Here is a 12,150-nt window from a genome sequence, read left to right as displayed (position 1 = left end):
TGGTGTGTGTTTTATTTAACAAGAATAGATAACAAGGTTCACAATGAAGTGCCACAATCCTAACCAATCATGGTAGAATACTTGGATCTAGTCCAGAAGAATATCAAATGATATTAATAGCAGGTGCAGTTATGGTGCATAAGGAAATCATTATGCACCCTGCATAAATCCAAAAATGGTTTTGGAGTACAACTCACATAAACCATTTCCACAGTAAAATGATTTTGGTATAATTGGGTTGGGATTTATACAGAGTGCTGGAAACCATTAAGTACATCTAATAGTTTTGGAGTACAACTCACAAAAACCATTTCTGAATTTATACAGGGTGCATAAGGATTTCCTTATGCACCATAACCGCAGCCATTAGTAGCGGTGGTGGACCTGTGATTCAATTATTTTTATAATACTTTTAGGAAAGAAATATGAAAATTAGCTTTCTCAAAATTTCCGTGAGCATATGTCTCACGACATATAGCATCACTCAATTTAATTGGCTTAAACATTTTCTTGATCAATTCTTGATAAAAACTTTTTAGATAATAGCAATGCTTTTCCTTAATTACACCTCGGCACCTCCCTTGATTTTCGGCCATAAAAAATTTAACTGACTTAAACCTTTTCTTAACCAATTTTTGATAATAAAAAAAAACACAACAAACATATGATAATGACGCATAACATTTTCCTTTCAATTGTAATTCTTCTAAGTACATTTAATATGATCCATATCATTCTTTTCCAATTTATTGCTACTCATAAAGATCAAACCCTTACACCAAATCCATTAAACCACAAGAAAAATGGTTTGTCACACATTGACCAATTTGCTTGATTTTTGTCAATTTCATTAGGAATTTGGAACATAAGTTTGAAATTTGAGGGGTGGGGTGGGGTATTTGCTAATATGTGCAAAAATGACAAGAAATTAAAAAAAATTAAAAATTGGAAGAAAAAAAAAAGCAATTACCTCGTATGATGTGGCATGCCATGTAGACAGCCAACAACCACATTATGTTGACCAACAAAGATAACTAATGCAGGGGGCAAATTGACTAATATTTAACAATTTTACAAGAGTTTTTGCCTTTTTTCAAATTACAGGAGTAATTGCCATATTTATAATTTTGGAGGGGTATTTGCCTATTTATTGGTTTTCTCTTAATCAAATAATTAAAAAATATTAAATTTGTATTTTCGTTGAAAAGTAGTAAACAACCTAACATTGCGGTAATTATAAAAAAAAATACTAGATTGTTTAAAGATATTAAATGAAAATTATCACTATTAATGTAATGTATCTATTAAATATTGTTTTTGCAAAATTGCATTTTTGGTCCCTTAACTATTTAGGTAGTATCGCTTTGGTCCCTTAATTAAAATTTGATTTATTTTGGTCCCTTAACTTTTCTCCGTTACACATTTTGGTCCTTTCCGTTAGTCTTAATTCAAAAACGTTAGGTTTTCTTCATTTTCTTCTGGATTTTTTTTTGGATTCTTGTTGTTGAAGTTTGATGGAGATGATATGAAGATGAAAAAGAGAAGAAGATATGATTCATATCAGATGTTGATTTCATTTGCTTATATAAGCAAAAAACAAATTTTTATGTACATATATATGAAAGTCGATATGATTCAATTTTGAAAACTCTTGACTATTTTCAAAAGGGAAATGCTGAGAAGCCCAAAGAAGAAATTTTCTCTTGAAAATTGTGTATTCAACACATTGAAATTTTAAAAAGTAACTTCTTCTGCATAAGATTTAGCATAACCCTTTTCAAAATATCAAAATTAATGTAATGTATCTATTAAATAACTTTTATTTTATATGAAAACACCGTTCAACGTTTGCACCTCATTTGTTGCAGATTTTATGTGTTTATATCTGCATAAACAAATTTTTATATACATATTTGAGAAAGTCAATATGATAAAATTTTAAAAACTCATACTATTTTCAAAATATCTACTAAATAAATTCATTTTATATTTAAAACACTGTTAAGCACATACAATTAAGGAGATCACATATTTAAATAAGGACAATTATGAAATTTTGTTGGAGAACGATTTTTATATATTGTTAGTAGATTTGAAAACTCTTGACAATTTTTAAAATATCAACGCAAATATAATGTTTCTATTAAATATTTTTTATTTTATATACAAAATGTTGTCAAATATTTGCATTGTACTCGTTGCAGATTTTATGTATTTATATCTCAAAAATCTTAATATGTACCAATATGAGAAAGTTGATAATAGGGGTGGGAATAGGTCGGGCTGAGCCGGACTTTCCTTAAATAGGTCAGGCCTAGTTGAAAAAACTAAAGGCTAAGTCTGGCATATTAGTCTGTCAAAGGCTTTATTTTAAAACTAACCTGACATTTTTAAAAGCCCGAACTGGCATATTAGTCTGTCTAAAAGCCTAATTTGTAACAATTTTAAATATAACATTTGATATATTTATAAAAAGGATAATAAACTTTTTTTTAAAAGGTTAATAGGTCAATAATTTTTTTGTAAAGCATGCACATCTATTTTTCTCCCACTTTATTAGTGTTTCTATTTGGTAAAGCTAGCACATCTATTTGGTAAAGCTAGCAAATCTATTTTGTAGAGGTTAATACGCGTGTATTATATAATGTAATATATATTACACATACATGGACCGACTTGATAGGCCTAGTAGGTTTTTCTACAAGCGTTAGCCTAACCTATTTTAAATAATGAGCTTTTTAAAAAGTTTGAGCCTAACATATTTAATAAACGAGTTAGGCCGAATCAGGCTTTAAGTAGGCCGGACCATAGACCCAGATCTATTCCCACCCCTAGTTGATATGCTTAAACTTTAAAAATTAACAATTATTTTAAAATTATCAACATTAATGTAATATTGTTCCTATTAATTTTGATTTTTTTTTTGTTTTTTTTAAGGAATTAATTTTGATTTTCTTATATGTAGATTAGTGATATTAATAGATAAAGATACGGGGATAAACTATTTTCCTCATATATATTGTCGTAGAATAGTAGATATATATTATTGGTGCAATTCTTGGTTTTCGTTGACTTACAGTAAGTTCGTGGAAAAAAGTGTTTGCCTTTAACTAATAGCCGAATAACATAAAACTGAACTGAATATACGGAAAGATTAGGTCAAAAAATACGAGAACACACAACACTATTGAGTTCAGAATTGAGAATCAAAACAGATCAAGAGAATTGAGAATCAAAGAAAAAGGGGAAAATTAAGATGGAAAAAAAGAACACCTTCGAAATGGTTTCAGACGATTCAGATCACAAATTCCTCAGCCACAACATCAGTGGAAACTGCTTCAGAGATACAAAAAGCGCCCTCTACAAACGAATCATGAAAGAGTGGAAAATTCTCGAAAACAATCTCCCCGATTCCATCTACGTCAAAGCATATGAAACCCGCATCGATTTACTCCGTGCCGTTATCGTCAGCGCAGCCGGTACACCTTATCACGACGGTCTGTTCTTCTTTGACATTCAATTCCCTGACGATTACCCAAACAGTCCACCAAAGATTCACTATCACTCTTTCGGGTACAGCTTAAACCCTAATCTTTACCCTGACGGCACCGTTTGCTTAAGCCTTCTCAACACATGGCCTAGTACAAAGGGCGAGAAGTGGGACCCAACTAGGTCTACACTTCTTCAGCTTTTGGTCTCTATTCAAGCACTTGTACTTAACGAGTGCCCACTTTTTAACGAGCCTTTTTACCGTATATTCAAACGTTCTTTCCATGAAACCAAGTCATTTACATACAATGAAGATGTTTTTGTTAAAACGTGTCACGCTGCATATTTGATCATTCGGACACCGCCAAAGAATTTTGAAGTATTTGTTAAGGAACACTTTCGTGAACGAGGACATGTTCTTCTCGCTGCGTGTAAAGAGTACGTGAATGGGCACGTGAGGGTTGGGTATTATGGTTACAACACCATGGACAGCAGCAGCAACCGCGACAATTCTTCGACGGTTATTGAGGTTAGGGAGTCTTTTCAGGTGTCGTTACGGAGTGCTTACCGCCGTTTGTATACAAAGTTTAAGGAGTGTGGTGCTTCGTTGGAAACTTTCCATCATGACTTGGAGTTTGAAGTACAAGTCAATGCTGGGAGTGGAATCTGCGAGAAAGCAATGGCAATGATCAAACAAGCTTTGGGATGGAAGAAGGAGAGTACCTAATAACTAACTGCATGCATGATCATGGTTATTTTTTAATTATTCAAATCTCTTCTTGTTTTATTTTCATATGGTGAAGTTTGTTTCTCTCAAGTCTCTTTCGAGTATGAAATTTTTCTAGTTTCAATTTATAATGAAATGTTTCTGGTTTCAATTTATGACTAAAGTAAATGAGAAATTTTTACATGGAAACGTACATAACATGTGGCACTTACAAACATCCAATGAAATCGTGACATATCATTATATAAAAAAAAATGAAAATAGAAACAGAACCATCGTCATCCTTTTGCAACGTGGTATAGATCATGTCTTATTTTGAATCGCTCATAAACTGAATCTATGTTCTTGTTTTATATTTCTTTAATAGTGTTTGTGAAAATCTAGGAACATGTTCATCAACCTTAAAAAAACATTCAGCCACCATATCTCAACTCATGGAAGAGAAAATTTCAACATTTCAAGAGATTTGAATTTCCAAATGCAAAGTTATTAAAACTAACTATTTTAATATAATTTGACCCATTGCTCGATTGGATTGCAATAACACCCAATACAGCATGGTTTAGAAACAATCTCCGCATGATTTGGATCCGTTAATTATGGTGTTGCAATGAGTAGTCGATGAGCCATAACCATCTTCACAATTTAAACAACAAGAGAAGTTTGGAGTTTCTAGAATTATTCCACAGGTTTAAGCAAAGAGAAGAGAAAGAAAACTCATTTTTATTTAATTTTAACATTTTAATAATTTTTTAAGCTTTTATGACCTGTCATGATTTCATTGGATGTTTGTAAGTGCCACATGTTATGTACGTTTCTATGCAAGTATTTCTCTAGTAAATACGGTCTTTGAAGAATATAAACATGTATATAATCTTGTTTTGAAATTATACTATATAGTGATGAAAGGGAATTAAATATCTCATCAACAAATGAAATTGATCACCAATTAAAGATTCAAATTAGATCTTTGTTGGATTCTAAGTTTATAGGTTTATTCACCTTTTAAAAAAAAAATTATAGGTTTATTCTCTTGAGTCTACGCTGACAGTGCAAGAAATACTCAAAGTCGAATAAAGTTGTGTAAATACAAGAACAAGTACCAAGTATAAAAAATATGGAGAAAAGTAATCGAAAAAAATTGTGTATGAGAATGGTATTATTATTACTACTAAGAGTGAGTTACATACATCAATCAAACAATCAATAACATGTTTATCCTTTTAAGGGAGGATGTGTGATATAATATGCAATCTTACATAATGAAATGAACGTCCGAATAAAGAGAACAAATCTCATATTTATCGTATCTTCCTAACTACATTTAAAAACTTATTTTGCAAGTTTCTTATTGTATTCGAATTTTGATCTTTTATGGCCTCTATTTATACCTAAAAACAATTATCTTGTTAGCAAACATCGGTAGATATATGATTAAGGCGGATAGGCGTGTTTCCTCTCAATTGATGGAAGGTTAGACAAAGGCTATATATAACAACCAAGTTAAAGATATATATGATTCTTTCTCAAACATACTGACTAGTACATAAGTTTTGAAGACATCAATCTAAGTTAAAGCTCAGTAGAATTGGATAATGAGGCATCCAACCTACACTCAATGTTTACAGCGCCACTAACTACACGGAGAAAAAAAAGTAAGGAACCATGTCGTGGAAGTTGCGCATTATGGATCTTGTCAAGGGATCATATCGTAAAGTGGGGAGTTGACAATCAAATGTGGGGTGTCATGAACCCTTCAATGAGGAAAAGTAACACATTATCGGCGAAAGTAGTCGAGTGAGACTAGACATTGTGGTTCATATTGTTTCGGCTAATGGAAATAGTTTTGCATATAAATACCTACTTGGTACAACATAAAACATATGATCAATCAAACACATGATATTTTCACCATTTTTTATTCCTTTATTATTCAATATTTATCTTTACTTTAAATGCATTTCTTAGTTTAGTAAAAACTCAAAAACAACCATACTTAATGTTCTACTAGAGAAAATAAGGAACCGCGTCTTTCTTCCTCAATGTCAATTGTTTGAAGAAATGGAATCAAATTTGAGAAATCAAACGACTCTTTGACTAATTTCTAGCTCCATCAATAAATTTGGCACGCCCTGTGGGACAATACGACTTTTTACCATTGAAAAAATCAGTTCTTTAGTTGAAGATTATGTTTGGTGTATGTATTTAAGATTTGGAAAATGTTTTGGCAGTATGGATCAACTGTCATCATCAACATAAAAAAGGCTAGACCAACAAAGACCGAAATGAGACTTTACAGACTTTAGAAATGCCAACATATGAGGCTCCTCCTAGTGTTTTTGAGGCACCATTAATTGATCCACCTGAGACTATAGTAGTAATGTTAATATCTTTCATTAGCCAAGATATTGACATAAGTATATGTGCCATCATCGATCAAGTCTCTCGAGAACTTGCTGACATTTTTAAACTCAAGGTACATAACGAGGTTCAACAAGACAAGAAGTTGGAGACGAAACAAACTTATTATGGCGATAATTATATCACATATACCCCATGAGGAGTTTAAGAGAATGAAGGTACCTTCTTCTACTCCAGTCTAACAAATTTAGTCGATCATTGCTTGGATAAGACCTTAATAGGTTCAGTCGATACATATACATAAAGGTTTCTTATAATTTCGAGCCTAGTATTTTTGTCATAACTAACCTTATGAGGCACCTACTGGTGAATGATCCATACACTCAGGCTAATCTTCAGGTTGGACAGGTATATATGGCAAAGAGGTCACCTAACGTATTAGGACAAATTAACATTACAAAAATGTCGCCTTATTGCAATATTATACATGTGAATACCATATCTTACATCACAACGTCTAGTTGTAGATTACTCGATTCAACAACTATGAATAAATCCACTTGATTTCAAAAGAATATGTTTATAGTTGATTAATAAACCGAAAGTTAAGGATCACTTTGTTGGATAGTAAAAAAATGCTAATTGTAATGTTTGTTTTATTATTCAAAATACCAAACTCAAATATAGACCGTCCAATCTTAATCAAACGACAATCGATGTCTCAAATGTGTGTTGCTCTCATGAGCCGGGTCCATTATTGTGTGACTCGAAAGAGAAGGTGCATGATCATGAATCTGAAATGAGATGTGGGGTCGGTCATCTACAATAATGAAGGCTTAAGCAGTTTCCATCACCTTGAATTGAACTCAATCTAAAATCCAAAAAAACACACGAATCCCTAAAACTAAAGGCCAATTTGGATATCCAGTGTCTACTCAGCATCACCCATCACCCACCATTTTTTATATTCATTCTTATTCTTTATTACTCATAATAATTAAATTAAATCTAAATATTATTCTAATCTCAACAACAACAACACAATCTTTTTCAGATTCAAAACCATCACTGTTATTTTTGGATTGACCATAAAAAAAAAAAGCTTCAAACTTTTGAATTTCTCAGCTGAAATTCACGTGTTTCGCTTACTGGGTCAATCTCATCTCATCGCTATGCGTGGAGTTGAAGGTTGTGCCGTACGAGGCGGTAACATCTACTGGGGAAGAAAACATGACACTGATTTCAAAGGAATCGTTGTAATCTTTGCTTGGGTTTCAGTTCCACAAAACCTGTTACGAGAATTCGTTGACCTTTACTCTTCTTTGGGTTGGAATTCTCTTGTTTGTTATGCTCATTATCTATCCGCGTAAGTTTCTATTTTCTAGCTTCTAGATCATTTTTTTTTTCCAATTTCGTTGGCCATGGAATGGAATTATTGGATTTAGAGCTTGATAGATTGATGGGTTTGGTGTTACTTGTAGATGGAATTTTGTAAAAATCAGAGCTTTCTTGTAAAGTTTAGACTAAAATAATAATCTTTGTTTAGTATTTTTTGGTCATTGAAAGTATAATCATATACGTTTTTTATTACTGATACTGTTCTTTGGATTATCGATCAGAATTACTATATTTTGGAGGTTATTTTAATCCTTCTAGTTAAGTGTTTTGGGTTTTACTTTGCCTTAAGCGTGTGGAATGATTATAGCAACAAAAAATTGCCTTGGATGATGCTTTGCATGTGAAATTAGCATAATGATATTTAATGTCAAACGTTTGATCGTATGCTGGCACCTTTTCTTAGCATTAGTTGTCTGGTTGAGAATTACAAAGAAGAGAAGTGAAATTTGCGAAGTTAATAGATAAGTGGTAGAAAGTAGAAACTATATGCCCGTCTGCTTTGGCAACTTGAACAGGGGACCGTTTGTTGAGAATAGAATTATAAAGTTACTCCAAAAATTGGGTGGGTTAGTAATGTATGTGTAGCTTATACAGACTTGTGAAATTAAGAATATGGGTAGGTTGGAGAGGTTGAAAATTGTTTCTTTTAAGTATTTAATTCATACCAAAATATAGCGTTCAATCTTGTAAGACAGCCATGGATTCAGCTGGAACACTTGTGGAGGGTTTGTGATTTCATTTTTATCCCTATAGGAATGTAAGAGACTAGCCTGAATATGCATTTCTCAACATATTACATTTATTTAGCTGCTTCAATTTCTGGTTGAAGTGCTCTATGACAAAGCTCAAATAGTTCGATTTCAAGAAAAAAAATGTTCTACTTCCCTAGTTAAGTTAATGATATTTGGAATGACAAGGTTATTTTTACTATTATCTCGCAAGAGCATATTAGTATATGATCGAAACAGTGAAAATAAACGTATGAAACTATGTATTATTGAATAGTAAAGATGAGCTCAAGAGCTCTACAGTGGTGGAAAATAAAAAAGGAAGGGATAAGCCAGAGTTTTGAGAACTTCTAACCAGAGCTAAATGCTCCTAAACCAGAGAAAATATTCCCCTAGCCAACTCTAAAAATATTCAGAATGTCCCTTTCCACTACCCAACTCCCTCACATGAGATTGGTGCACACCTCACTAACTAACTCATCCTCTCCCCCCTTGCCCCACCTTTTTTCCCTTCGTGCAAACCTTCCAGAAGCTGGCTCGTGATGGTTTGCCCCATTGCTTAGCTCACCATGGGCTATAGGCCCAGGTGTCCTATCAATATACTTGTAAGTTTTATGTAGCTTGGTGTTTTGCTATCCTAAATCTGTTCTGACAAATACTTATGCGCGCTCAATTCATAACCAACTAAGTATCTATTGGTTACATGTTATTTTTTTGAATAAGGTCACCACCGTATTAAATTTGTACTAGCCTTGACTCATTGGTTTGGTGTACAATACTGATGGAATTTTTATATCACAATTTTCTCTTCATCCAGGTTCAATGAGGAAAGTGCAGTGCCATTGGCATTTTATGTTTTTGATGAACTTATCGAGGTTAGTTTCGAAATTTTCAAAACATGCCAAGATTTATAGCAATGCTCTTGTCAATTTACAATTAATTAGGGAAATGCTAACAAGTGCCCTTGGAGTACTTGTTTAGAAGTCAAAAGAAGAAACTTTTTTTTGGAAATTGTGTTTTTAACGCATTGAAACTTAAAAAAAGAACTATTTCTACATAAAATTTATAGATCATTTCCTCTTTTGAATCCTGGCACTTGTTAGCATAACCCAATTAGTTATTCTGTGACCCCAATTCTCTGGGTACCAATTCTTAGCTGTGTCATAGTCATAGGTTTAAGTGAAAAGGTTGCTTTGGGTTACGCAGGTGCTAAGGACCAGGCCATGTCCTGTTGTGTTTGCTTCTTTTTCTGCTGGGTCGAAAGCTTGTCTGTACAAATTATTTCAGGTAATTTCAGTCATCCAATTTTTATCTTTGGTATGAAGAATATTATTTGAAGTTGTGTATGTCTTTTGGGGTAGAAATGCCTACTATAATTGATTTCCATACAAATGCAGCTTAGTGAAGGAAGATGCACAGCTCCACTCAACTTGGTAATGCAATTTTCAAACCTCACTTTCTACTTCAATTGATGTGGTTTTCGACATCGCGGCCATTGTGGAATTTATTAATTCTTTTGTTATTTCGTAGCATGACTGTCAATTGTTTAGGAACTGTGTTTCTGGACATATATATGATTCTGGTCCACTAGATGTTACAAGTGATTTTGGCTTCCGCTTTTCTCTACACCCTTCCATTGCAAAAGTGCCCGGACCATCAAAGCTTGTTTCTTGGGTAGCAAAGTCTGTTGCATCTGGTTTGGATGCTTTATACTTGACTAGATTTGAATCTCAATCAGCTGATCATTGGCAGGCTTTATATTCTTCTGTTGTAAGTAATCTATCTTGACTATCTGGAATGTTTAGTGCCATGTTTCTGTTTTTATTTTTTACTTTCGTAAATTAAACCTAATTTCTTTGTTGTCTTCAGAATTTTGGGGCTCCATTTCTCATTTTATGTTCGGAGAATGATGAACTTGTGAGATATCAAAGTATCTATGATTTTGCTCAACGATTACGCAATCTCAACGCTGATGTCAATCTTGTAAATCTGAGAAGCTCATCTCACGTTGGTAAGTCTGAGACCCATGTTAAATTATGTTCTGGCAAGCTTGAACGAGTTTAACAGAGTTATCATAATAGTTATTATTATCTCATTCAGGTCATTATGAACATCATCCAATCCAATACAGAGCTGCTGTGAGCCATTTATTGGAGAAGGCCGTGTCAACGTATTCACGAAAAGTGATACTTGAACAAGAAAGGACTGGTATCGATGGTATGCACGACGAGATATCTGAGTTAATCTGTGACCTGCAGAAAGTTGCAATTAATTCAAATGAGAGTTTTAGAAGAGTTGCAGTGGGACCAAGTGACCACTTCTTTTTGCCTAGTTCAGCAGGACATAACAACAATGATAGAGAATCTGTGATTCCACGGGACGAACAGAAAGAAGAACCTGTTTGTGCTCCCAGCTTCCCAAGCATCAGCGCTCATAGTGTCCTTGGGCAATTTCTTTTTGACGTTTGTGTTCCAAAGAATGTTGAAGGTTGGGATGATGTGAAATTTTGTGGGAATCGAAATGGGAGGTCACGTGTGTCACCTTTTAGAGGAATTAAACGCATTGGTCGCTCTAGGTTATGAATGTGCTCTCTTAAATCTGACTTGAGAAGATACTTTGTGGTAATTTTGTTTGAAGCATCGTGAATTTTACGAGACAAAGGAGGATATGAATATGATAGATTTTGGTGCAACAGTGGGCCGGCCGTTGTATCGTATCTGGCAGTGCAATGGTTGCGGTGATTCAACTATCGGTTCTGTAGTTGAATGTGAAGATTGATATGGATAAAGATCGTTTGAGTTCCATCAGATTTGATTGCCGTAGATATAAACAGGTGATCATAAGTTATAATTGTTGTCACTCAGGAAGGGGAGTGGTTGATTACTTACTGTTAGAAATAAACTGGGTGATGTTTGACTAAGGTAACTACTCCATAGGTAATATAATTGTTTGAAATGGAAAAAGATATACTGAGATATTTATAATTTTCTTTTTGACAATTCTGAGGTGAGGTATATATATAGTTAGAACATGAAAATCTTTGTGTCTGTATATATCTGTGGGAATAAATAGGCCATGTTTAAGGCTTAAAAATTGTAAATTAGACATGTCTAACATGTAAGAAAAGCAGAATATTCCGGTGTTTTACTTTGTTTGTATTGTTTGGCAGAAGTTGATATGGCGTATGGTTGCTCAAACATTTTGTGAACAGAACTTTTACTAATTCGAGAAGTTTTAGGTAATGAGATTAATGTTGGTTTTTTAGAGCTAAATGAGATTAATGTTGTCAGTCAATGAAACTACTCTCTCCAAATATGTCACTTTAACACTATTTCACAAACCTCATTGCCTCCCGTGTACACCAAAAAACAATATATTTTATTAAAAATATTGTAATAAATAATAAAACAGTATAACAGAAAAAGATACATTAACGCTCAAGTGGTT

At 33.3% G+C, this 12,150-nt stretch overlaps 2 protein-coding genes across 2 annotated transcripts; both read left to right on the top strand.

Annotated features, from left to right (window-relative positions):
* The first annotated feature begins 3,280 nt into the window (after positions 1 to 3,280).
* On the top strand, positions 3,281 to 4,216 carry LOC11446955 (putative ubiquitin-conjugating enzyme E2 38). Its single transcript, XM_003607955.2, has one exon. It carries the CDS (start codon positions 3,281 to 3,283, stop codon positions 4,214 to 4,216), a length of 936 nt encoding a protein of 311 aa, XP_003608003.2.
* Positions 4,217 to 7,444: 3,228 nt separating this feature from the next.
* On the top strand, positions 7,445 to 11,859 carry LOC11439584 (uncharacterized). Its single transcript, XM_003607953.4, has 7 exons — positions 7,445 to 7,943; positions 9,521 to 9,578; positions 9,910 to 9,990; positions 10,101 to 10,136; positions 10,234 to 10,473; positions 10,573 to 10,714; positions 10,804 to 11,859. The coding sequence occupies exons 1-7, from the start codon at positions 7,750 to 7,752 to the stop codon at positions 11,283 to 11,285; spliced, it is 1,233 nt and encodes a 410-aa protein (XP_003608001.1). The 5' UTR covers positions 7,445 to 7,749; the 3' UTR covers positions 11,286 to 11,859.
* Positions 11,860 to 12,150: the final 291 nt, after the last annotated feature.

This window comes from Medicago truncatula, chromosome 4, assembly GCF_003473485.1.
Source record: "Medicago truncatula cultivar Jemalong A17 chromosome 4, MtrunA17r5.0-ANR, whole genome shotgun sequence".
Taxonomy (NCBI): domain Eukaryota; kingdom Viridiplantae; phylum Streptophyta; class Magnoliopsida; order Fabales; family Fabaceae; genus Medicago; species Medicago truncatula.
This window is presented reverse-complemented; position numbering and strand designations above follow the sequence as displayed.